General features: G+C 38.9%; 1 protein-coding gene and 1 non-coding gene across 2 annotated transcripts; both read left to right on the forward strand.

Moving 5' to 3' along the window:
- The first annotated feature begins 11 nt into the window (after positions 1–11).
- BNIP3L (BCL2 interacting protein 3 like) lies at positions 12–25902 on the forward strand. Its single transcript, XM_049769485.1, has 6 exons — positions 12–220; positions 11114–11297; positions 14181–14253; positions 22561–22664; positions 22792–22941; positions 25375–25902. Exons 1-6 carry the CDS (start codon positions 121–123, stop codon positions 25421–25423), a joined length of 660 nt encoding a protein of 219 aa, XP_049625442.1. The 5' UTR covers positions 12–120; the 3' UTR covers positions 25424–25902.
- Positions 6151–6269, forward strand: LOC126004639 (5S ribosomal RNA). Its single transcript, XR_007493907.1, has one exon. It is a non-coding gene; the product is annotated as a 5S ribosomal RNA (ribosomal RNA).
- Positions 25903–27077: the final 1175 nt, after the last annotated feature.

The following is a 27077-nucleotide window of genomic DNA, read 5'->3' on the forward strand; positions in this document are numbered from 1 at the left end:
GGGGCGGGGGACTCGGCTTGTTGTGTAGCTGCCCCAGAGCCCGAGCCCGAGCCGAGTCGAGACGAGCCGAGCCAGTCTTGCTGTGTGTGGTCGCAGCAGCGGGTCTAGCCTCGTCCGACGATGTCTCACTTAGTTGAGCAGCCGCCACCCCCGCACAACAACAACAACAACTGCGAGGAAGGCGAACAGTCTTTGCCGCCGCCGCCGGCCGGCCTCAACAGTGAGTGTGCTGGGTTGGGAGATGGGGATGGGAACGGGGGGAGGAGGAGCTGCTCGGGCCGCCGCCGCCGCCAGCAGCAGCAGCAGCTCCGGGCGGGAGGCGGGAGCCGGGAGGAGGAGGCAGCTGATTGGTCGACGTCAAGGAGGCGCTCGTGATTGACAGCTCCCGTCACCTATCAGGAGGAGCTGCCTCTGGCTTCCTCTCCCTCTTGGGGTCTTCTTGGTCGGGTCGCGGGGGCCGTTGCGGGGGGGCGGGCGGGCGGTTGGAAGAAGGGGTGGGAGATGAGGAGTCGTCCCACCTGTGTCGGGCCCCGGGGCGGAAGCTCTTGGGGTGTGGAGAGGCGGGCCTAGGGGGCGCGGGAGTGTGGTGGGCGGAGCGGGTGGCTGTGGGGACGTGGGCCGGGCTGGGGACGTGCGGCGGGCACGCCTGGGGATGGACGCCCGCCCGGGGATGGCTTGGTCGGCGGGGAGGGGAGGGGAGGCGGCGGGAGTTGGGCCTGGCCCTGCGACCCCACTTCTCTGGCTCGGGTCTTCCCCGCCTGGGAGCCCTCTTGTTGGGTTCCTTTGTTACCCCTGCGAGTCAGGAAAAATTCTTTGGTCATTTAGTGGTTAACTTGTGACAAGTATGGGGTTGCAGAGGCGATATTACTTGCTTGCTTGCTTGCTTCCTTCCCTCCCTCCCTCCTTCCCTCCATCCTTCCTTCCATCTTCCCTTCCCTTTTCTTTCTTTCTTTCTTTCTTTCTTTTTCTTCTTCTTTTTTCTTTCTTTCTTCTTTCTTTCTTTCTTTCTTTCTTTCTTTCTTCTTTCTTTCTTTCTTTCTTTCTTCTCTTTCTTTCTTTCTTTCTTCTTTCTTTCTTTCTTTCTTCTTCTTTCTTCTTCCTTCCTTCCTTCCTTCCTTCTTTTCCTTCCTTCCTTTCCTTTTTTATTTGGGAGGTGGATCTCTTTCTCTCTTGGAGTTCTTTTCGAGATCTCTTTGTTTCTCTCTTGTAACGACAGGATTGTGTGTGCCCTGTAAACCTGTTTATGGACAGCCTCTTTGAATCATAGGAGATTGCACAAGTCGCCGTGTCTGGGGCAATCCAATGCATTCCCAGAAACAGACTTGAAAACAAACCTAGACCTCGCAGGGGTGATTGAAAGTTCTCGGGCAATATTCTGACCAGTTGTAGTTGCTTTTCATAACATCCTGGATGTCTCCAACATCCTGTTGTAAGACAATTCCCAGTTGTCTTTGGAGTTTAGAGCCTTCTTGGAAAGGTTCTTGCCCAATCTTGCCTTAAATCAGCCTATGGGAAAGAGGTAGTTGGGGCAGTTAGCATATGACCTGATCGTTTAAAAAATCTTTTGCGTGCATAAAGGTCACTTCAAGGCATTGCAGTCTCTTTCATAAGCGAGGTGGCCGTTCGTTCCAAATTTATTTTTGAGGAGAGAGTTCTTGTCCTCCAAAATGGAGACAGAAGTTGAGTATTTTGAGTCTTCTTCAGAGCTTAGTGTTAGGACTTTGGCTTTTGATGGATAAATTCTTAAGTGTTGACTACTTAATTTCAAGTCTCATATTCTAGAATATTGTTTCCTTATCAAACCAGGATTAGCTTTGTCTTTGGAGTTTTTCAGCACTGAAAACTCACAATTATTTACCCACTTACACTCTGCCCTTAGAGGAGTGGTGCTTAAGAATGGTAAGAGACAGACTTTTGATAACTCATTATTAGCAGTGAATAAACAGTCATAAGTAAAGTGTGTGTTCTGACTTCATCCCCTGCTCCTTCAAGGCACTTCTCTTCAGTGACCTAGAATTCCCTAATTTTGTGTTCATTTCTTTAGTATACAGGAACGTGGTATAGTTCGTTTCCATTTCGTACACAGAAATGGCCTCCTTATCTGTGTTTATTTAGTATACCACTTCTTAATTGTGCTGTTTTTATGTGATAAAAATTAGCTATGTGACAAGTATGTCACGGAGCCAAGGAACTGTTTTTCTTTGTTCATTTAGTGAAAAGGGAGTTGAGCTCTCTGTCATTGCTGAGCTTATATCAGATAGGTTTCTGGAGTTGTTGAATATCCTCAGCCAATCAGTTGCTGCTACGTTTCTATTAGCTCTGGCTGAAGAACATTCTGTGTGCAATATCAAAAATGTTGCTCTGGGAAATCTGCTAGGTAGAAAGTATTGAATTTGGATTAGGCAAAGTTTCTAAAAAGTTACTGAAAAGATTTTAGAGAATGCTGTGTTTAATCAAGCCTCTCTTAACTCACTATGCCAACACAGAACTGAATAAATTAGCCTTATTTTATTCAAGTTTTTAGGTGGGGCGGGGCACTTGTCAAAACAACTTACTCAGGCATACAGTACTATCCAACAAATTGCTGATAATAAATTGAACTTCTTTGTTGGGAAAATTGCACAACTATGAAAAACAGGAGATGAACTCATTGTACAGATTATTTTTGGCTTGGGATTTTATCTCTTTCCCAGGGGTCAGTAGATATGTGTGATAATGAAACCTTTCTGCATTCTATTTTAAGTTTTTATTCATTGTAGGGAGGCTTTTCACTTTTATCACAACTAGTAGATAAATATATGAACTATTTCTAAATTTGTAGGATATTGTCCAGTTTCAGATTCCTTTTGTTCTAAAGAAAAACAAGTTACTTAAAATATTAGACTAGGATACTATTAGTATATATTAGAATAGTTTGTGTCAAAAATATGAGGAAGGAAAATCAGGGTAGCAACCCCCTTTTTATTAGTACTTATTTAGCTATGTTGAATTTCTCTGGATTGGTAGAAGGCTTTTAAATTCAAGTACGAAACTTTATTGCTTCATGAGTATTATTTTGATGACTGAAGTAAACTGATGTTTAAATTCCCACAAAAAAGATCAGCTTCTTTTTTTTTTTTTTCAAGAAGAAAGTGTGACTATTTTCTGTCTCTCTGACAGCAACAAATACTTGAAATAAAGGTTTTGAGGAAAAATAAGACTCGATCAAATAAACTCTTATACTGGGGCTTTGAAAGTTTAGTGGGGTAGGGTAATGAGAAAGACTTTCCCCCCAAACCCAGCTCTTCTTCTACTCCCCTTCTTGCAAGATGATTCAAAAACTGCAAGGAGCAGACTCTAGAGCTAATGCGGGGGGTTAAGACTCATTCCTTGTTTGCTCCCAGTTACCACAGTGTTGAGCAGCGACCCTTCTTGCACACATCATGGAGAATCAGAGAGGGGCCTCCAGACCTGAGCATTGCTTGGATGTCCCCAAACCCAGACAGAGAAATGAATTTTTTTTTTTTTTTTTTGGTTTTTGGGCCACACCCGGCGGTGCTCAGGGTTACTCCTGGCTGTCTGCTCAGAAATAGCTCCTGGCAGGCACGGGGAACCATGTGGGACACCGGGATTCGAACTAACCACCTTTGGTCCTGGATCGGCTGCTTGCAAGGCAAACACTGCTGTGCTATCTCTCCGGGCCGGAGAAATGAATTTTTAAGTGGTGGGTTTAAAAAAGCTATAAAGAGGGACCAGAGTGATAGCACAGTGTTAAGGTGTTTGCCTGCATTCAGTCGACCTGGGACAGATCCAAGTTCAATCCCCGGCACCCCATATGGTCCCCTGGGCCTGCCAGGAGCGATTTCTGAGTGCAGAGCCAGGAGTAACCCCTGAGTGTCACCGGGTGTGGCTCCAGAACCAAAAATTAATCAATAAAAATTATTTTTAAAAAAGCTATAAAGAATTTATACAAATTACATTTATGAATGTAATCACGATTACTGGACAACATTTGGGATATATTATATTGGGTAATGTTAGAATTATGTTTCTGAAACCCTGAGCAACTCTTAAAACACAAGCTAGAAAATATCTCCTGTATTAGTTCATACATGTCATATAGTCCTGTTCACAGTCTAGCATAAGAAGGTAGTTTCAAATGGAGTCTGTTGATTTTGGGGCACACCTGACTTTCTGCTCAGGAATCACTTCTGGTGGAGATAAGGGGATCTTATATGGTGCAGTAGAATCAAACCTGATTTAGTTACATGCAAGACAAGTGCCTGACTTCTTTCTGTATTATTTCTGTGGACCGTTCGAGTAGTCAGAATATAGTGCCACTAATTCTTGATTTTAAAGCTTAAGAGTCATTTCTGTGTTATTTTGCTTGGACAGTGCAGCCCTCACATCTAGCCTTACTTTCCAGAGCTATGAGGACTTCTAGAATATCATGAAGTTGGGATTGGACCCCACTTCAAACACTGGTCACATGCAACTTCCCCGGCACTGAAGTACAATGGTATAGGATTCCCCTGAGACCACTGGGGTAGCAGTTGGATCCCTCTCACAGGATCCAAGTACTCTGCTTCTTCAGACTAACTCTGCTGGCAGTAAACCCTTTTGGCAGCCAAGTGGCATCCAGGCCTTTCATGTTGTGTGCATTACTTTCTCTGAAGCACTGTTTATTTCCTTAGACAATATTTCTGGAAGAGTTTTACTGAGTTAAAGGAACCTACCATTTTAAGTTTCATTATACGTATTCCCTGATCCCCCTATATTCATTAAAGTTTCTAATTGTAATAACAGACATTTAAAACAATTTTGAGAATAGTAGCCATTGCCTTTTGATTAGTGGCTTAATTAAAGTATTTGCATCTTTACTTCAAATTTTTTGGGCCATATTCACTGGTGGTCTAGTGTTACTCTAACTCCTTATGGATATACCCAGGCCTCCTAGATGCAGATCATGATCTCAGCCCTTTGAACTATTTGTCCTTCCCTCTAAGTCTTTGTGGGGTTTTTTTTGTGTGTATGTGTTTTTATTGTTTATTTTATTTTATTGGGGAGGGGGCACATCCAGCTGTGCTCAAGTCTTACTCCTGACTGTGCTCAGGGATCACTCCTCTTAGTGCTCAGGGAACTGTATGTGATAACAGATCTTGAACGTGCCTTGGCTGCATGCTAGGCAAGTGCCTTACCTGCTGTCCTGTCTCACTGGTCCTTTAGGTTAAATCAGGTTATATCTTTATGATGCAGTTCAAAAGAATGAAGTTAGGCAATATATAGTTACTGAACATCATATGCAAATGAGGTTAGAACTGCTATTTGCAAAGAAATACGTGTGCATAATTCTTTTTTGTAAAATAGCAAAATTTAATTTAATTGGAAAAAACAGCTTTGAAAGTTTACATATAAAAAACTGTGTATGTGTTTGTGGAGGGGTGTTTATTGGGGATGTAACCTGAGCTGTGTCCCCTATTTGACATAGGAAACTTTAATATTTTTCTTTTGGAGTAGGAATGGGAAGTTGTGAGAGGGGTATTGTGATATCGTGGGTGTGTCCACATTTTCTGTTTTTTTGTTTCTTGTTTTTTTGGGGTCACACCTAGCGACACTCGGGTTACTCCTGGCTCTGCTCTCAGAAATTGTTCCTGGCAGGCACGGGGGACTATATATGATGGTAGCGATCAAACCTGGGTCTCTACAGGGTTAACCTACCACTGTGCTATCGTTCCTGCCCCACGTGCCCACATTTTCAAGAAACTCTTCTTGTTTTTTTTTTTTTTGTTTGTTTGTTTGTTTGTTTGATCACTATACCCAGAAGTACTCAGGGCTTATTCCTGACTCTGTTCTTAGAAATCATTCTTAGCGGAGCTGGAGGCACCTTACTTGTTGGTGAAGAGCAAACCCAGTCAAAATATAGATTGATAGAAATAAAATATCAAGAAATTGGGTGCAAGGCAAGACTTGAACCTGCTATACTATCTCTCCTTCCCTTTTAACTCCCTTGCAATAAATAATGTTTTTGTTTTAATTTTTGCAGGGGCTAGAGGGGTAGGGCTTGAGGCCACACCTGGCAGTGCTCTAAAGAGATTGGACAGCCACATGCAAGTCCCTTACCTCCTGTGCTTTCTTCCGGCTTAAATGTTCTTTTAAGAAATTAAATATAGTGTCTATGGCCATACCACCCTGAACGCGCCCGATTTCGTCTGATCTTGGAAGCTAAGCAGGGTCGGGCCTGGTTAGTACTTGGATGGGAGATCGCCTGGGAATACCGGGTGCTGTAGGCTTAAAAAAAGAAAAGAAATTAAATATAGGGGCCAGAGAGGTAGCCTGGAAGTAAGGTGTTTGCTTTGCATGCAGAAGGACTGTGGTTCAAATCTCAGCATTCCATATTGTCCCCCGAGCCTGCCAGGAGTGATTTCTGAGCGTTGAGCCAGGAGTAATCCCTGAGTGCTGCCAGGTGTGACCCAAAAACCAAACCAAAACAAAATTAAATATAATATAAATATAAAAATATTTATATAAATATTGGGGCTGGAAAGATAGCACAACGATAGGCCGTTTACTTTGCAAGCAGCCAATCCAGAGTGGATAGTGGTTCGAATCCTGGCATCCCATATGGTCCCCTGTGCCTACCAGCAGCGATTTATTTTTATTTTTTTGGTTTTTGAGCCATACCTGATGATGCTCAGGGGTTATTCCTGGCTATGTGCTCAGAAATCGCTCCTGGTGGAGGAGTGGTGCAAATGGTAGGGCCTTTGCCTTGCCCGAGCTAACCGAGGACTGACCCCTAGTGTCCCATATGGCCCCCCAAGCCAGAAACGATTTCTGAGTAAGAACTCTTCACATAACAGTAAAGCCATCCAAAAACAATGAGGCCGGAGAGATAGCACAGTGCTAAGGCATTTGCCTTGCAAGTGACCAACCCAGGACCAATCAATGGTGGTTCAAATCCCAGCATCCCATATACCATATTTTCCGCCGTATAAGACGACTTTTGAAACAAACAAACAAACAAAAAAGTCAACCGAAAATCAGGGGTTGTCTTATACGCCGAGTATATCCTGAAAAACGTTTTGATATGCCGCTAACAAAAATCACCTGGATATTGCTATGAAACAAATTTTCCAACTTGATCCTGCACCAATCTCTGCAAGGCTGCTCAGACCGCCTCTCTAATTCAGCCAATCCAAGCAGACATTTTGATGCATGCAAATTATACAATGTTCTGTACCCGAATCTACACTTGTCAAAAGCCTGCTCAGATTGGCCAGAGTCAGAGAGGAAGTCTAAAATTAGGGGGTCGTCTTATACAACGGAAAATACGGTAGTCCCTGGTACCTGCCAGGAGCAATTTCTGAGCAGAGAACCAGGAGTAAACCCTAAGCGCTGCTGGGTGTGGCCCAAAACCCAAAAATAAATAAATAAACAAACAAATAAAAAATAAAGAAAAAGAAATTGTTCCTGGCTTGGGGGATCATATGGGACACTGGGGATTGAACCCAGGTTCGTCCTGGGTCAGCCGCATGCAAGGCTAATGCCCTACTGCTGTGCTATTGCTCCGGCCCTAGCCAGGAACGATTTCTTCTTGCAGAGCCAGGAGTAACTCCTGAGCACCACTGGGTGTGACCCAAAAACCAAAAACCAAAAAAATTTTTATACATATCTAAGTATAAATATAGTAGCTAACAGATAGCAGTCCCATATGTAAAACCCTTCTTTGCTGTTTTTTTTTAAATTTCATTCTTCTAATAAATCCATGAAGTGTTGATCGTTATATTAACCCTATACTGCAGATGAGAAGTTGGTCTTTTTGTGCACAGTAACAGTTGTGAGAGTGGAAGTTCTGGCTGCAGTTCTAGAAATCACTTTGCTAAGCTGTTCTTGCTTTTCTTCTTTCTCACAGCCTAGATTTGTATATTTTTTATGCAGCAGCTAGAATTTAGGTACTGATTTAGAAGTCCTTAAAAATATAAAATCTAGGGGCCGGTGTATTAGTGTTAGAGGTAAGGTGTCTGCCTTGCCAGCGCTAGCCTAGGACGGACCACGGTTCGATCCCCTGGCGTCCCATATAGTCCCCCCAAGCCAGGAGCGACTTCGGAGTGCATAGGCAGGAGTAACCCCTGAGCGTTACCAGGTGTGGCTGCCCCCCCCAAAAAAAATAAATATATGTATATATATATATGTGTGTATATATATAATCTAGAGGGCAGGAGAGATAGCACAGTGGTAGGGCTTTTGCCTTAGACGCAGAAGGATGGTGGTTCGAATCCCAGCATATGGTCCCCCAGGAGTGATTTCTGAGCATAGAGCCAGGAGTAACTCCTGAGCTGTGAGTGTAACCCAAAAACCATTATATGTGTGTGTGTATGTGTGTGTATACATATATGTGTGTGTATGTGTGTGTGTGTGTATATATATATATATATATATATATATATATAAAATCCAGAAAGTTTTATATTATTGTTTTTTTTGGGGGGGGAGGTCACACCCGTTTGACGCTCAGGGGTTACTCCTAGCTATGCACTCAGAAATCGCTCCTGGCTTGGGGGGACCATATGGGACGCCGGGGGATTGAACCGCGATCCATCCTATGCTAGCGCTTGCAAGGCAGACACCTTAGCTCTAGCGCCACCTCTCCAGCCCCAAGCTTTATATTATTAAACAGGTTTTGAAATTTTTTCTTTGATCGGCACTTGAGGTAAGCTTTAATTGTATTTTAAGGAAGACTAGCTTCCCCAGAGACCCATCTGCAGTTTCTGTTCTTTAGTTCTGTTTCTGCTACTGCAGCTTCAGTCTTTTTGTTTTTGTTTGTACATCAGGTAAGTTTAAAAACTGATTTTAAAATAAATTTGAATATTCTAGAAAACCAGAACAGGAAAAAAAAAACCCCATTGTCCTTTTCTCTTTTTTTGTCCAGTTGAAATATTTTACAGAACTCTAAATTTAGGGATGCGTTTGGCATCTTTCTTACACTCCAGAGATACTACACATGTTTTGTTAAATATTTTCAACTACACATATCTTGTTAAATTACCTTCAGCATTAGATCTACCTTAGCTTGACTGGTTGAGTTCATTGATAGGTTTTCAAAGCTATCTTGTTTCTTTGCATTTTGTGTGTATCTAAGGAATGTGACTACAGAAATGTCATAAAATTGTTTTCCAGGACAATCTCAATAAAATAGTAGTGATTATTGGGGCTATAACTTTACTTGGGCAGCCCTAGAAGAAAGGAAAGAGTAGCCTTTTTATTTATCACTGTCTGAAGTTCTTTACAAATACAAACTCCCATAAGCAGTATATTACTGAGCATCTCCTCTTTACTAGGCACTTTATGTTTCTGCATTTAGTCCTCACATCAGCCCTTGGGAGGCAGCACTCTGCTAATACTGCTGTTTTATCAGTGAAGAGCTTGATGCTTAGTAAGTGGGGAAGTAAGTGGGGAATCCTTGATTATATGAAAAAAAAAATTCACTGTTTAGCCATAGAATTTATAATGCTTCTGCTCAAATTTCAGCCAAATCACCTGCTGGTTTACATTTCCAAAACAAATATCAGGACTGGAGATTATGGAAAAAAAAAACAGTACTTTTATTGTAAAGTCATTTTATTGACTACTGTTAATAATTCATATTAAAATTAAAGCATCTTAAAAAAAATTAAAGCATCTTCATATTCTTAGCAAATGTCATCAGCCAATGAGTGTTTTCAGAGTCCATCCAAACTACCAGTGCCATGTCCCCTTTCCTTTGGCTCCACCCCCTTTGATTATTTGCCTGAGGAATCGCCTGTGTGGCCTATAACAGATGTGCAGTTGTTTCTGCACTAAATGAGGCTTAATGAAAACCCTAGAAAATAGGAACTTGTGGGAGAGAAGAGAGAAAAAACAAGTTTACAAGGTATGTCTAGTATATAGAAAAAGGAGAAGGAATAGAATAAGGTATAAGGAAAGGTAGAATTTAATTTGGAGGCCAGAGCTAAAGCACTTTTCAGAACTTTGAGAATTATGATTTACTGTTTGTTTTGTGTTCAGGACTTATTCCTGGCTCTGCAGGGATCATTCTTGTCAGTGCTCTGGGGACAATATCAGACACGGGATAATCCAGGTGTAAGATAAGTGCCTTGCCTGCTGTACTATCCTGGCCCCTAATTTTACAGTATTAAAATCATTTGCTGATTTTCTCTCCTGCTTTACTATCTTTCTGGTCCCAAATTTTATACTCTTTAAAATTATCACCTGATCTTTCTCTAAAAACCAAATACACTAATTTTGTGCTCCAGATGTGCTCCTACTTATTTTTTTTTAAAACCTAGTGGTGCCAGGGATTAAATGTAGAGATTCAAACAAGGCAAAGTGCTCTACTGCTGAGCTTCATCCCTGACCCAAATGGAAACTTTTATGATCTGACTTAATTCTGATTTTTTTTTGTGGGGGGGCACACTCACATGTGCTCAGGAGCTTACTCCTAACTCTACATTCAGCTCAGGGATCACTTCTAGTGTGGTATGGGGAACATATGAGGTGCTGGGGATCAAACCTAGATAGGTGTCCATGCAAGGCATATACCCTACTTGCTGTACAATCTGTCTAAACCCTTAAATTATTTTTAAGAGCTCTTCAATTGTAGTAATAAGGAAATTATTTTGGTAACATTTGTGAAATTCAATGCCATGAATTTATTTCATTTGTGGACAGTATACATTTATAAGTGACAGGTTATGGGAAAAATATAAAAATACATAATTAACTGATATATATAATTAAAACATTAAAAGTAAATAGCTTCCCTAATAGTAAAATAGCTAATTTTTGAAAAATGACCTCAAGGTTCTTAGTACAGTTTGTGTGTGTGTGTAAACTAAACTTTAACCAGAAAGATAATTGGTTATGGATATATTTTCTATGGCTCACCAATTTTAGAGTTTTAACTTCTAAGTTGTTTGCGTGAACTATTTCAGGAGTACAGCTGTATATTTGGAGTTTCTTCTTATTTTTTCAGAGTATTTTTGCATTTGGTTTAGAGATGTTAGAATATTTATCTGAGCTCACCAAATTCACATCTGTGTGCACATGACAGATTTCAGTTCTGCTGTGGTTAACTTCAGTTATCTGACTTGTCCAACAGGTTCCTGGGTGGAGCTACCCATGAATAGCAGCAATGGCAATGATAATGGTAATGGGAAGAATGGAGGGCTAGAACATGTACCTTCCTCATCCTCAATCCACAATGGAGATATGGAAAAGATTCTTTTGGATGCACAACATGAATCAGGACAGAGTAGTTCCAGAGGCAGTTCTCACTGTGACAGGTGAGTTTCCTTTTTGGTAGAATTCAGAAAGCAAGGGTTAAAGGTAAATTCTCATTCGACAAAAATTTACTTTTGATTTAACAAAAGACTTTATTGCATCATATGTATTTAAATTAGGCAAATAATTGGCAGGTACTCAAGTCCCCACCATTCTTTTCCAGATTGTACTAGTTGCCTACTCACATTTTATCATTTTTAAATTGTTTATTGGTTTAAAAGAAGTCAGTGGCATAAATGTTCTCATGTAGAATTAATCTTTCCTATTCTTTTACCTTTTTTTTTGAGCACTGTTTCATTGTCTTAAAAATGCTTATGTTTATTAGCTATCTTTAGTTTATTTTCATATGTCGATCTGTCCTCCTTTCAAGACCCTGAAACTCTAAAAGACATGGGTTGTGTTTCATCTCTTCTTTGGGACATAAGCACATAGTAAAAACTCAATAAAATTTGCATCAAAGAGTCTGCAAGTTGATTCAAGTTACAGCAAGCAGTATTTTTGCAACAGAAGCACAAGTCTAGATCTGCTAAAGTTAATTTTGAATGTTTTTATTTATTTTTTTTTACAAGTTATAACTTATTTCTTTAAATTACTACATCTATTTAAGCACCATGATTATAAACATGTTTGTAGTTGGGTGGAAGGTGTTTTCTTTTCTTTCTTTTTTTTTTTTTTTGTTGTTGTTGTGGTTTTTGGGTCACGCCCGGCAGTGCTCAGAGGTTACTCCTAGCTCCATGCTCAGAAATTGCTCCTGGCAGGCACGGGGGACCATGGGATGCTGGGATTCAAACCGATGACCTCCTGCATGCAAGGCACCTCCATGCTATCCCTCCAGCCCCTTCTTTTTTTAAATTAAGATCTCATTTATTTTTTGAATTTGATGTAAAGAAATTTATCCATGAAATAGGAACTACTTACGTTGAAAGAGTAAGAATACTGAGATGAGGTCTGTGTTAGTAAAATGAAATCCAAGCTTCTCTCTGCCTCCTCCCCCAGGGATCCAGTATTTGACATAGTGATATATCAGTTCTTAGACCAGTTAGAGCAATCCTGTTTTTTTTTTAATGATTCTTCTGGTTAATTAAGAATTAACTGAACTGCCTTAGTCCCAACCCTTACTTCCCCCCATCCTCCCATGTAGGTGCAGCTAATGACATGAAGCTCACCACATAGAATGATAAGTGCAGTTAGAGAAATAACTACACTGAAAACTATCATAACAATGTCTGAGGGAAAAAGAAAGCCTGTCTCGAGTACAGGTGTGGGTGGGGTGGGGAGTAGGTAGATCTGGGAAATTGGTGGTGGGAATCCTGCACTGGTGAAGGGGGGTGTTCTTTACATGACTGTAATCATACAACTACAATTATATTTGTAATCACGGTGTTTAAATAAAGATAATTTGAAAAAAAAAGAGTTAAATGAAAAAAAAAAGAATTGACTGATATTAGCATTGTAGAAAATGAAAATAAATTAAGACTAAACATTAAAAAATGTGATTACACACAAACACAATCATGTTTGTAATCAAGGTGTTTAAATAAAATATATAAAATATGTGATTACAGTGTAAGGTTGAAATCATAAATATTTTTCTTCTGAATATTTTTTTTTTTTTTTTGGTTTTTGGGCCACACCTGGCAGTGCTCAGGGGTTACTCCTGGCTATGGGCTCAGAAGTCGCTCCTGGCTTGGGGGACCATATGGGACACCGAGGGATCGAACCACGGTCCGTCCTAGGCTAGCGCAGGCAAGGCAGGCACCTTACCTCTATCGCCACCGCCCAGCCCCCATTCTGAATAATTTTGTACTTTGTAAAAATTATGTATGTAGCATGTATTTTGCTCTTACAAAATATAAAAGGTGACATAAGGGTTGAATCATGTTAGAAGTTTCTATGTGCTTCTGTTCCTTTGTGTTTCCAGGAACTGAGGGCTAGTTTATAGGCTCTGTGCACACTGACATGCCACTGACCTGTCTCATAGAGCCTTGGATGGCTCTTGTTTTAAGCAGACAGAAGTAGTACAAATGCTTATTCAACCTGCTTGCTCTTGACTCCAGCATTAGAATACCTTTCAAAGTGAAGACAAATAATACAATTATAACAGAAGACTTGGTGATGGATTTCTGAAGTTGCTGCAGCTTTATCAACCTGTTGATAATTTACTGTAAAATGACTAAATTCTCATCTTATTTTGGCTTCTTATCCATTGTGCTAGCATACACCACAAGGTTTTGGGGGCTGGTGTGATGGACTATAGTGCATCCTTTGTATTTGGAAGCTCTGGTTCAATCCCCTATCCCCCGATCCCATGATCTCCTAAGCACGGCCAGGGGTACCTCCTGAGTACTACCAGATAGTCTCCAAAAACAAAAACCTAAGACAACATCATATATGATCTTCAAAAACTTTCACTTTATGTTCATGAGAAAATGAAAATGTGAAAAGCAATCAAATCCTCAGTATTATGAGAACAATTTTAACTGTGAAGACCTTTTGAAAGACCCTTTGAGAACAACTTTTACAGTTTTAGATCTGTTATTGGTGGTAAAGTACTTAATAATGAAAAACTGAGAAAAAGAAATCCTAAGCTTAGTTTCTGAATTTGAACATCATTTTACCTTTATTGCGAAAGAAAGGGTAAAAATAAGAAAAGAGGATTAGCCAGTTTTTTTTTTTCAGATTTGTCTTGCAAAGATGACTTCAGTGCAACTGACAGTGCTACAACTGGAGCCTAAGTGCTCATTTTCCCTCTTGTGTGATCATAGTGTTGTTTCTGGGTTGCTACTCTGGCTGAGCAGTACTAGTGTAACTTAGTTTTTTACTTTTGTTTCACCCCCATTTACAAAAATGAGAACTCTGACAGATGACAATTCTTTCTTTTCCAGCCCTTCCCCACAAGAAGATGGACAGATCATGTTTGATGTGGAAATGCATACCTCCAGGGAACACAGCTCTCAAGTGAGTGTGTGTTTTCTCATTTACAATAAATAGGAAGAGTGTGAATGCCAGAATATGTTTTGCTAAACATATGAAAAAGTAAGACTTAAATTTTGAAGCTAATTGAAGTTGTTCAGTTTATCTTCCAACTAACTGTATTCTTTTACTTTTATTCCTTTTCCCTTTTTTTGTTGTGACAACCAGGGTCACATAGGCTAGCTTGAGGTACTCATACACCTATATATGGTGTTTACAAGGGGTCACTCTCAACTGTGCTCATTCACATGTTGTTATGGTGTATCTGAGTTCAGAATTCCCCATCATGGCACCAGGATCCATGAGAGAGTGCCACCAGGCTTATACTCTGCTTTTGGGACAGTGTCTGTGAAATTATATTTCACTTCTACTAGGACTTTCAATAAGGGAGAAATAAGTAGGTATAATTTATTTTAACAAAATAACAAAAAAGGAGATCTTCTATATTTGGTATTTTGGGCCATACTCAGTAGTAGTACCCTGGGACCCAGGGCCATTTCTGCCACGTTGCCCTGGGTCGCTCCTAAGAATGCTGGGGCACTCAGCACTGGCAGGGTGAGTCTTCCTGTGTCTGTACATGAGTTGTTTACACTGTTTCACTGGCCCCTTATATTGTTTATTTAATTGAAGAAGCAATTTAAAAATTACCTTAGAGGGGCCAGAGAAATGACATGGAGGTAAGGTGTTTGCCTTGCATGCAGAAAGTCGGTGGTACGAATCCCGGCATCCCATATGGTCCCCAGAGCCTGCCAGGAGAGATTTCTGAGCATAGAGCCAGGAGTAACCCCTGAGCACTGCCGGTTGTGACCCAAAAACCAAAAAATAAATAAAAAATTAACCTAGAATATGGGAAGTTTTTTTCTACAATTTTTTTCTACAAATGAGAAGCAAACTTAGAAAAACATTTAAAAGCATTTTACATAGGATGCTTTTGTTGAGTATTTTTGTCTATGTATGAGGAATAGGTGTCATTTTTTTCAGGCTTTTCTAGGAGGAAGAAGGAAAAACACTAATACTTATGCTCTTAGATGCAAAATTATTTCCAAGTTTTTTCTATTTTTGTTTTTGACTTGTGACAGGCAATATCTCTATGATCAAATGGGGAAATTAAGATTTTTTTTCTAATTAAGTTATTTATGAGGAACTTAAAACAATTCATGAGTCAGGACTGAAACAGGATTGTTGTCTGATCCTATGGCCCTTTGTTCCTTTAACTAAACTAAGTATGTGAAAATGAGTAGAACTCCTAAGATTGTGAGACTGAATTAAAACTTGACTATGTATGATGGAACCCAATTGGTGCTTTTAGGAAACAGACTTACAGTGATAATCCTCCAGAAGTTCAGTTTTTTGGCAAATAGACTATAGGTTGCCTCTTTTTCTTTTTTTTTTTTTTTTGGCTTTTCAGCCACACCCATTGACACTCTGGGGTTACTCCTGGCTATGTGCTCAGAAATCACTCCTGGCTTGGGGAATCTCTTAATAGCATTTTTGTATTGTGATTGTGGAACCAAAGATATCAGCACTTTTAATACCAATGGAAGATATTAGAAACTGAAACTGTTCTCCTTTTCATCCTCTTAAACTATATTTTAATCTATGTGTAGGCCCTAATATGCATTTTAAGACCCATGTTTACAGACCTAAGAGAACTTGAGGTAGATAAGAGAAGAAAATGTAGGACCTTGCACTTGGCCAACACCAGCACCCTATAATTTCCCCTAATTCCTCTAGTAGTGACCCCAAAGTTAGGAGTAATCCCTGAGTACCACTGGTAGCCCAAAAGTAAAAACAAAAGAGAGAAAAAGAAATATAAATGATTAAGGACTTCCTCATAAAATTGCCTACGGTCATCAAAATCTTTTATCTGAGTAAAGTAGATGTAGAGATGGTATTATTGCTTCTGCTTAAGGTATGTATCATTTAATTAGATAAAATAATTTTGGTTTTTTTTTTTTTTTTTTGGTTTGGGGGCTATACCCAGCATCACTCTGGTGGTTACTCCTAGCTTTGTGCTCAGAAATCATTCCTGGCAGGTTTGGGAGACCATATTGGATGCTGGGAATTGAACCCATGTCAGCCATGTACAGGGCAAATACCCTACCCACTGTGCTATGGCTCAGGCCCTTAGATAAAATAATTTTACCATGTTCTAGAACAGGGGTGGCGAACAAGTTCGACACAAAGAGCCAAAATTTTAAACTGTGAGAATCAGAGAGCCATACCACGCAGTGACCTGCCAAAACAGACACTCACTCACACAAAAGCATATAATTTTAACAATAATATATTAAATACACATTGCATTTTGCCATTTTGAGTGATGGTGAGGGTGTGCTGCTTCCACACTAAGAACTCACAGCAAGATGTGACACAACATGTGACACACGGGTGTGTGTCCCCCCCCCCCCCCGGGGGCAGCCTGGGGGGGGACTCCGTGCTCGGAGATCTCTCCTCAGAGGTCTCTCCTCAGAAGCAGCAGAACAAAATCCAAACTTGGCAAAGAGCCACAGTATGCAAAATCATGATAAGAGGCAAAGAGCCACATTCATTTTGGCCGGGAGCCGCTTGTTCGCCACCCCTGTTCTAGAATGTCCTAATTCTCAAAAAGTAATTTAGAACTTGAAACTGGCAAATTTAAACTTAATAAAAAGGAAGCATAGTGGCCGGAGAGAAAGCATGAAGGTAAAGTGTTTGCCTTGCATGCAGAAGGACAGTGGTTCAAATCCTGGCATCCCATATGGTCCCTGAGCCTGCCAGGAGCGATTTCTGAGCATAGAGCCAGGAGTAACCCGTGAGTGCTGCCAGGTGTGACCCAAAAACCAAACACCAAAAAAAAAAAAAAAAAAAAAAAAAAGCATGGAACAGTGGCAGATAAAGAGAATTTGCTATTTTTCCCCCTTTTGGTGTGGTGAGATTGGGAATGTGTGGGGAGGGTATCAATTCTCTGGAGCCACTTTCTGCCTTGTTCCTCTTCCATCTGGTCTGAATGATTCGATTCTAGGGCCATAGGTTGTAGTACTCCTTGGGCAATATTGCACTAGGAACCACCAGGGCCATTCCAGTGGTGATATAGGATCTCTAGGGCTTCATTGGTGTGTTTGGGGAATGAAAGACCTGGATTTTGTACACATAATGTATGTGCCTCTCACCCCTGTACTATCTCTCCCTGGCACCTGTGGACCTTTTTCTTGTGATACTTTCTAAACTGGTCTGGGGTATTAAAAGAAAAGGTTAAGCAAAAAGGCCTGGTTTTGAAATCTAAAATCCCATGGCCACTCAATTTCTTCTGGGTGTGGCTTTGGTGGCCATATTGAGGCTAACTATAATACTAGTCCAAAGTTGACTTTGCTAAATGTAAATATTACATCATATTAAGAAAACTGGAGTGCAAAAATCTCATTACATTTTTTTTCTCTTGGGAAAAAAACACATTAAACATGTTTAAAAAAACACATTTAAACCTAAATCTTTGAGCAATTTGAGAGACATGAGTGAGGTAAGTTGAAAACTAAAAATGGATCAGTATGTTTATTGAATATAAACAGATACTGCATTATGTGTGTACACAAAAATAACCTATAAATTGAACACATTGATTTTGGATGTTTCATACTCTATAAAGAATCAACTCATGTTTCTGAATAATTCCAATATCCAAAAGCAAGAGCTTAATCTTAAAGGATTATGTATATTATTGTGTTTTTTCAGTGGGTTTTGCCAAATTCAATAGAATTGCATAAGAATGATACTACTTAGTAGCAAAAAGTACAAGGGGCTTTTACTTTCATTTTCATGGTGAAGATAGAGTCATATTTAATATCTGAAGCTTCTGTCCTGAAACTACAGTCTTGGGCACCCGTTTTCTAGGGATCTTAGATACTTGTCGGAAAAGAACTGTGAGAACAAAGCCAAGCTTTGCATGTAACTACAAAAGAATGAAAGCTTTGGCCAAAGAATAAATCATATTTGAACAATCATAAACCAACACATTAAAAACAAATCTCAATTTTTAGAATCTTTTTAGGCCATAGCATCTTGTTCCTTAAAACTGAATAAATACCAGTTTCAGAAATTTCTCATTATTGTGGATTCTATTAATATTTTTTTGAAATTTTTTGGTTTGGGACTGAATTTACAGCTAGCTTAAAGTATTTCACATAGTATCTTTTTTTTTTTTTTTTTTTTGGTTTTTGGTTTTTGGGCCACACCCAGCAGTGCTCAGGGGTTACTTCTGGCTCTAAGCTCAGAAATTGCTCCTGGCAGGCTCGGGGGGCCATATGGGATGCCGGGATTCGAACCACCATCCTTCTGCATGCAAGGCAAATGCCTTACCTCCATGCTATCTCTCCGGCCCCACACATAGTATCTTTGAATAAACTTCAGAAGATGTTTGAGTAGTTATTTGTCTAAAAAGTGTCTCCTGTGCTGGAGAAATGGCCAAAGGCTAGACGCAAGGGTCTTCAAACTACGGCCCGCGGGCCACATATTGTATTTATTCCCACTTTGTTTCTTCACTTCTAAATAAGATATATGCAGTGTGCATAGAAATTTGTTCATAATTTTTGTTTTTACTATAATCTGGCCTTCCAACATTCTGAAGGACAGTGAACTGGCCCCCTGTTTAAAAAGTTTGAGGACCTCTGGGAGCATATTGAGTCATCCATATGGGTGATCCTCTGAGCACTTCAGGGAGTGATATTACCCACTAGGCATTAGTCCTTAAGCCTACAGCACTGTTAGGTGTGAATCCAATGTATCTGAATATATTATATACACATATAATTCTGTAGTATATGAGTTGATATATAATGTCATTTCTGTTTAAAGTATAAAATTAATGCTTCAGTTTGTTGGGGTTATTTCAATACTGGCCCTGCTGCTTACTTCTTATGGAACTGGAGTGAATTACTTAATTGTATCTCAGTTTCCTCTGTAAAATGGAAAATTAAGGAACCAGGAATATTGCTTGCTCAGTCATAGAAAATATGCAGGTATAATGTACTAGGTTCTATTCCTGGCACTTCAAAATAAAATAAAACCAAAACTTTAAAAACCTTTTTAAGGGGCCAGAATGGTGGTACAAGTAAGGTGTTTGCCTTGCACTAGGACGGACCACAATTCAATCCCTTGGTGTCCCATATGGTCCCCCAAGCCAGGAGTGATTTCTGAGCGCATAGCCAGAAGTAACCCCTGAGCGTCACCGGTGTGACCCCCAAACCCCAAAAAACCCCCAAAAAAACAAAATCCAAAAACCATTTTAAGTGGAATATGAAGTCTTTTTTTTAATTATGCTGTAAGAAAAAAGTGCATATATGAAAAATAGTTAGAATAATGTATTTTTAATAAATGCCCAATAATTATCATTGTTATTCATCACGTTTCAGTAGTTTTCTCATTGCTTTGCTACCATACCCTTTTTAGTATGTTAACTTTTATTTTTAATGGTGAAAAAGTTGAAATCTGTGCTGAAGTGAATAAAATCTGCATTGATGAACTGTATTTTGTGCATTACCAAGCCTTTTTGGGGGGGGGGGCGGGGAGGATGGCACACTTGCTAGTGCTCAGGGATTACTCCTGGCTTTGCACTCAGAAATCACTTCTGGCAAGCTTAGGGGACCATATGGGATGCCGAGAATCGAACCCAAGTCCATCCTGGGTTGACCATGTGCAAGGCAAATGCCCTACCGCTGTGCTCTCTGGCCCCATTATCAAGCTTTAATGATGTTCTCAACATTGTTTTCATAAAGGTTGAATCAGACAACTTTCCCACCAACAATGTAAAGAATTCTTTTTATAACCACATCTCTGCCAACATTGGTTGTTTCTTTTTCTGTATTCCAGTCTCACTGGTGGGAGATAATCTCCTTGTTCTTTTGATTTTTGTTTTCCTTATAATAAGTAATGACAATCATTTTTCATATGCTTCAGGTCAGCTGCATGCCTTTTTCAGTGATGCGATGACATTGTGTGATCACGTTGTTTTTTTGTTTGTTTGTTTGTTTAATTTTGTGCATGCTTTAAATCTTGGATATTAGGCCTTTAAGATCTGATACATACAGCTATTTTTTTAATTTTAGTCCAAATTTCTTTTGTCATTCACTTTTTTATTTGTGTTATTTTATTTATAAATTTTTGGTTTTGTTATTTTTGTCTCAGGAGTCAAATCATGAGGACCCCTCAAGGTCTGTATTCTGGAATTTTGCCTATATTTTCCTCAATGTACTTTATGGATTCTGATCTAATCTTGAAATTTAGCCTGCTTTAATTTAGCTTTTGTGTGAGATAATGTTCCAGTTTTTTTTTAATGTGGCTATTTCATTTTTCCAGCATCATTTGTTTTGTTCTACCTCATGTACACAACTACTTTGTCATTAACTGTTCATACATTTGAGGACTTATCTCTAGGCTCTCAATTCTGTTCCTTTAGTCTGATAGTCTGTTTTTGAGGAATGGAAATTTTTATTTTTTAATGGGAGAAAGCATAGTTAAACTGTATACACACTATGAAAAATAGAATTTAAATGTGATAAGTTCAGAATTTCAAGCAAAATGTGGAAGATGCAATTTGGTTTAATACTGCCACTTATAGAAAAACAGGAGCATGAAAAAAAAAATGAGAGGCCAGGAAGATAAAACAGTAAGCACTTGCTTATGGCCAACCTGGGTTCAATCCCTGGCCCCACATATGGTCCCTGAGCACCAAACCAGGAGTAGCCCCTGAGCACTACCAAGTATAGACTCTCCCCCAAAAGGAATAGGGGGCCTGAGTTAAGCAGACAATAAGCAGGATTCAGTAATTTGGCAGGTCCTTGCTCTATCCACATTGCAAAATGACCCAATTGAGAATTACTTTTAGAAAGTATGCCCTAGAGAGAACAGGGCTGTGGCTAGATGTGTGTTTGGTTAATCCTAAAGTTAGAGAAACTTCCAATTTTCAGCTCCAGCAGAACAAACAGCATTAGACTTCAAGGCATGGGATTAATCCTCAGTGGATTGAGACTGCCCTCAGGATCATACTGTCTAGTCCTAAATAATTATTCCCAGTTGATATACTTTGTTACCTAAAATTTGAACCCTTGGAGAATTTGTGTTATTTAACTTAACAATGTGACTATTTTTCAGGACTACACAAAGAAGAATTTTTTTCTTGAGGTCCATTTTGTTCTGATCTAACCAGATCTCAGCCCTATCATGAGATCATTAGTTACAAAAGACTTTCACACTGAAGAGGTTTTTTGTGTGAAGTTCAGTATGTTAGACCTTATTCCCAGTGATTACTTTTCCAATGAATCGCCAACATTTTATAAATTATAATGGTTTATTAATCCTCTCAAATAAAGTATATTTTAAGACTTATTTTACACTAGATATCTGTATTTTATAGATGTGGAAATTGAGGCACACTTTTATCAATATTTAAAATGTAATTTTAAATTATTTTTATTACTGTAAGTTCTAGTAGTATCTAGTTGGATGAGAAATTGTGGTAATAATTGATTAGTTTAGGAGCCATACTGGATGATACTGTGGGCTCAGTACTGGGTATTGCTTAGGAATTTTCATATTTTATTAATCTTATTTCAAACTCATATCCTAAAGTTAGATATAACAGCAATGAAACTCAAATTTTTATAATTGGGGAGGTTGTTGTTGTTTGTTTGGTGAGGAGGGGGCACAACCAGTCAGTGCTTAGGGATAACTCCTGGTTCTGCACTCTGGAATTACTTTCAGCAGTGTTTGGAGCAGGAGCATATGGAATGCCAGGATCAAACTGGCTGCAGGCAAGGCAAACACAGTACTCACGGTATTTTATTTATTTATTTATTTATTTATTTATTTATTTATTTATTTATTTATTTATTTATTTATTTATTTATTTTTGGTTTTTGGGCCACACCCGGCGGTGCTCAGGGGTCATTCCTGGCTGTCTGCTCAGAAATAGCTCCCGGCAGGCACGGGGGACCATATGGGACACCGGATTCGAACCAACCACCTTAGGTCCTGGATTGGCTGCTTGTAAGGCAAACACTGCTGTGCTCTCTCTCCAGGCCCATATTTTTTAAATACTAAAATATTGTTGTCTTAGAAAATTTTGTCAAACTTCGGGGGGTTTGGATACTAAATATAACAGTTTTATATAATTTTGACAGCTTTTTAAGAAAAATGGCATGCCTTTATAATAAAATTACTAATGATATACCTATGAGTCTCATAATTTTTGGTTAGATTTATCTTCATATAGGAGGAATTGATTTTTTTAAAAAATAGTTTTTATTTTTTTTTTAATAGTCAGAAGAAGAAGCTGTAGAAGGAGAGAAAGATGTTGAGGCTTTGAAGAAAAGTGCAGATTGGGTGTCCGACTGGTCCAGTAGACCTGAAAACATTCCACCTAAGTAAGTTTATGTTTAGTTTTTGGCAGACATGGTTGCTGTAGTTTACTTTTTATTATATGCAGCAAAACTGGCAATATTTTCAGCAAATGCTTTTCTGACAGCTTACCTACTCTGAATTTCTTCTCAGAGAGTTCCATTTCAGACACCCTAAGCGTTCTGTCTCATTAAGCATGAGGAAAAGTGGTGCCATGAAGAAAGGGGGTATTTTCTCTGCTGAATTTCTGAAGGTTTTCATCCCATCTCTCTTCCTTTCTCATGTTTTGGCTCTGGGTCTAGGGTAAGTACTGTTAAACTCCTGAAGTTACTTTGTTTTATTTCTTTATGTACGAAATGTATATGAAAAAGCAATTTGTCTTATTTTAATTTTAATGTTTCAGTGCAAGTAAGATGACTATAAAAATTATTCAAGTTGCTACATGATTCATGTAATGAAAAAATTTTGCTATTTTTATTTGATATAAAGTTTCTTTCTATTTGGGGTACTACTAATATCCCAGATCAATTTGGGGGAGGTATTTGGTCCATACCCGGCAGTACTCTGGTTTCTCCTGGCTCTGTACTTGGGGGAGGGTCCACTCCTCGAGGGGCTCTGGGGAACAAACATGATACCAAGGTTGGATCCCAGGTCAGCCATGAGAAAGGCAAATGCCCTCCCCACTGTTCTATTGCTTCAGTCTGCCAGTTGATGTTTTTAAGTTGCTCTTCTGTGTTGGATTTCTTTTAGGTTTGTTACTTATAAATCATTCAAAATTAGCTAAATTTAATTTATTATTATTTTTTTGGTTTATGGGTCTCACCCGGCAGCCCTCAGGTTACTCCAGCTCTACACTCAGAAACTCCTGGCAGGCTTGGGGGACCATAAGGGATGCCAGGGATTGAACTCGGGTTGGCCACATGCATGGCTTTTTTATTTTGTTTGTTTTTTTTGGGCCACACCCGGTGATGCTCAGGGGTTACTCCTGACTATGTGCTCAGAAATAGTTTGTGGCTCGGACCATATGGGACACCAGGAATTGAACCAAGGTCTGTCCTAGGCTAGCACCGGCAAGGCCTTACCGCTCCATGCCACCACTCTGGCCCATATTTAAGATTCATGTGCGGGTCCCCCCCACACACACACATATGGGAAAATAACATAGTAAATAGTTTTTGAATGAAGCACGAAGATTATTTTGAGGGTACTTTTACCTCCTCTTTATACTGCTTTCAGTAAGTCTTCTAAAGTTGATACCATACTTATGTAATATAGTTTGTCAACTTTTTTCAGATATTAAGATTGTTTGTCCTTTTTGTTTGATCAGTTAACATACATTTTTGAAAAAATGTTAGGAATTAAGCACTAACTTCATTTTTCTCAACAGTTGTTATTCTCTTTAACATGTTGACATAGGCACAGACCACCAGTAGCTCAAACTTGACTGTGGTTTAATTAACACTAATTGCAGCACTGTATCAACCTGTTAAGCATGTGTAGTGGGTTATTTTCTGCTTATGTATTTTGCAAAAGACACATGATTCCCTTTTAAGAGCTTGTAGTCATGGTTACATATAAAATATGTATATAAACATTGCCATTTATATATTTTCTACATATAAAGTATAACAAAATAAATATTATCCCTTTATGGTAGTACTTTGATGATAGATGAGGACAGTGATCAAGAACAGCATAAGGGAAGGCCTTTCTGGAAGAAGGGAGTGATGCTGTTGGACGGGAGAGAGGTGTACATTTCTCTATTGTTTTGACTGTACTTCGTATTTTGGCAATACTCTGAGCTCACTTGCAGTGGTTCTTGAGGGATCATGCAGTGCCCAGTGTAGAGCCCAGGTCTCTCACAGGCAGAGTATGCTTTCCAGCTCTTTGAGCTGTCTTCCTGATCAAGAGGCAGTTTTTGTGCCTTATCTCTTTGTCTCATGATCCCTCAGACTGTTTCTCTTGATTTGTCTTATTACTATAGCCAGATGTAGGAAGGAAAATGTATATTTTTAGTTACTTTGATTACACTGAGGTTTGGAGTTTGAATCAATTTTGTTATTGACCGATAAAAATGCTTCTTTGACTTGGAAAAGTAATATTAGGCTCTTAATCCTGAAAAATTAAATCATTAGTTAGAACGTCTCTTCAAGAAGCATTGACTGGGGGCCGGAGAGATAGCACAGCGGTAAGGCGTTTGCTTTGCATGCGGAAGGTCGCTGGTTTGGCATCCCATGTGGTCCCCCGAGTCTTCGGGGGGCGATTTCTGAGTGTAGAGCCAGGAATAACCCCTGAGCATTGCCAGGTGTGACCCAACCCCCCCCCCCAAAAAAAAGAAGCATTGACTGCATTATAATTTTTTATGTATTATTCTATTTTGTATCTGAGATATCAGTAGAACCTTTTTTCCTATCACAAAGGAACACCTAAAAGGAAGTAAGGTCTGGTTTACTCTTTGGAGGAATCTCTGGCTCGACTTTGTCTAAATGTTGTTCCTGTGCTGTCCAGTCCTGCCTAATGAGTAAACAATTGTATAAAACCAGTTTGGCTGGATGGTAACTACATTTATGTAAGTCAGCAATAATTTCAGGGTATGAGGGAATTGTGCACATTTACCTTGAAAGAGCCTATTAAACTGAATAGAAATTTTTAGTTTTTATGTAACGTTGAGCAAGGTATAGAATTGATATAGAATTGTTGAAATGATAAAACATGACATACTTTGCTTTTTTTCAGCATCTATATTGGAAAGCGACTGAGCACACCCTCTGCCAGCACCTATTGAGGGAAAGAAAAGCCCCTGGAAAATTGTGTGACCTGTGAAGTGGTGTATTGTCACAATAGTTTATTTGAACTTGAGACCATTGTAAGCATGACCCAACTCTCACTCTTTTTACATATCCAAGTTTCAGTAACTCTCAAACCCAGTATTTTACTCAAACTCTGTTGAGACATTTTACTAACCTAGCTCCCTTTTTGGCCTGTAAGACACTCTAGCCTTTCCTAACAGAGTTTACTGTTGTTTAGAATTTGCAAGGGCTTCTTTTCCGCAAACACCACCAGCAGATTATAATTTTGTCAACAATGCTACGTCTCCTTTTAATGCCACCAAATTGAGATCTGCATCATTCATGGTATAAATTTAACTCTACCATTTTTCTCTTAAAATCTACCATTTTTCTCTTAAATGAGATCGGGTTAGCAAATGATAGAAAAGCTTTATTTTGTTTCTCAAGACAATGGCAAGCTTTTCTAAGTTGAACTAGATTTTTAAAAAGGAAAACAAGTGGGGGAAATAAAAACAAGATATAAAAAAAAAACATATATCATGGGCAATAAAAAAAAAGTTATTTTAAACCAGCTTTGGAGCTACTTTTGTCTCGCCTCCATTTGGCACCTCTCAGCGTGTAAGAGGCAGGTTATATAATAAAGTTAAAACTAAAAAACATGAGCACATTTTAATATTAGAATGTTGTAATGCTGTCTTTTCTGTGGTGTGGAATCTTTATTTCTGAAAGGAATGTCTCAGGCCTGGAAGTATATGAAATTGCTTTGGGAATTTTTTTTTGTGCTTGATATGTTTATGTTTATTATGAATTTTTCATAACTTAAGTTTTTTCTTTTTTCTAAGACGAGGCTTTGGAATGAATTCAATAATAAATATATGCTTCTGGTTTTAGGAAGCATCACTATACTCTAAAGCCTTTAAACCCTGAATATGATTATTTCATAGTTATTACATGTACTTGTGTAACTAAAAAAATGCTTGGGTTGTGGGAACAGTAGACAAAATTCTGAAGAGATGCCATTTGTTTTCTTCTGGTCTCTCACTTGTTCATGTTTACTGTATTGTCTTATTAAGGTGGTCCCATGATTTTGTAGGCACTTGTCACTACTTTCTCATGTAGCCATCTCTCACTTCTGTTAAATTCTCAATGTTCCAGAATTCCAACAATTTTCTTTAATAATAAACCATTTTTTGTTGTTTATGAAATGTGAAGCTTTAGGACCAAATCATTAGGGTGCATCAGGATTATCATTTATTCCAAGTATTGATTTTATTGGATTTCTGAAAGCATAGCATGTAGTTGAAGGATACTATTGTATGTTTTAATATATAATTACTGTTTATGATATAAACATTAATATAGAATATGTAGGAAAACCCTTGTTAATTTTAATACTAGAAACTATTCATTAAAGAACATGCATCAGATTTACTTGACGAAAAACACTGACAACCAGGTTTGCCAGATTGTAGAAACTAATTCCTCTCTCTTACATCAGTCTTTGAAAAATGTGTTATAGTGGAAAATAACAGTTTAAACAAAAATATTTCTGATTAAATTTAAAAAATTTAGCTATCTTTAATGAAGATATATTCAGAATAATTTTTAACTATTTTGCTTCCATTGTAGCATCTGTATAAAATGTTTTGA

This window comes from Suncus etruscus, chromosome 3 (assembly GCF_024139225.1).
Source record: "Suncus etruscus isolate mSunEtr1 chromosome 3, mSunEtr1.pri.cur, whole genome shotgun sequence".
In the NCBI taxonomy this organism is placed as follows: Eukaryota; Metazoa; Chordata; class Mammalia; order Eulipotyphla; family Soricidae; genus Suncus; species Suncus etruscus.

Bases quoted from the DNA above. Each gene is read 5' to 3' on its own strand.
- BNIP3L (XM_049769485.1), top strand. From the start codon at position 121: ATGTCTCACTTAGTTGAGCAGCCGCCACCCCCGCACAACAACAACAAC. The intron at 11,298-14,180 runs GTGAGTTTCCTT...TTTCTTTTCCAG, and splicing joins GGCAGTTCTCACTGTGACAG to CCCTTCCCCACAAGAAGATG. The intron at 22,942-25,374 runs GTAAGTACTGTT...GCTTTTTTTCAG, and splicing joins GTTTTGGCTCTGGGTCTAGG to CATCTATATTGGAAAGCGAC.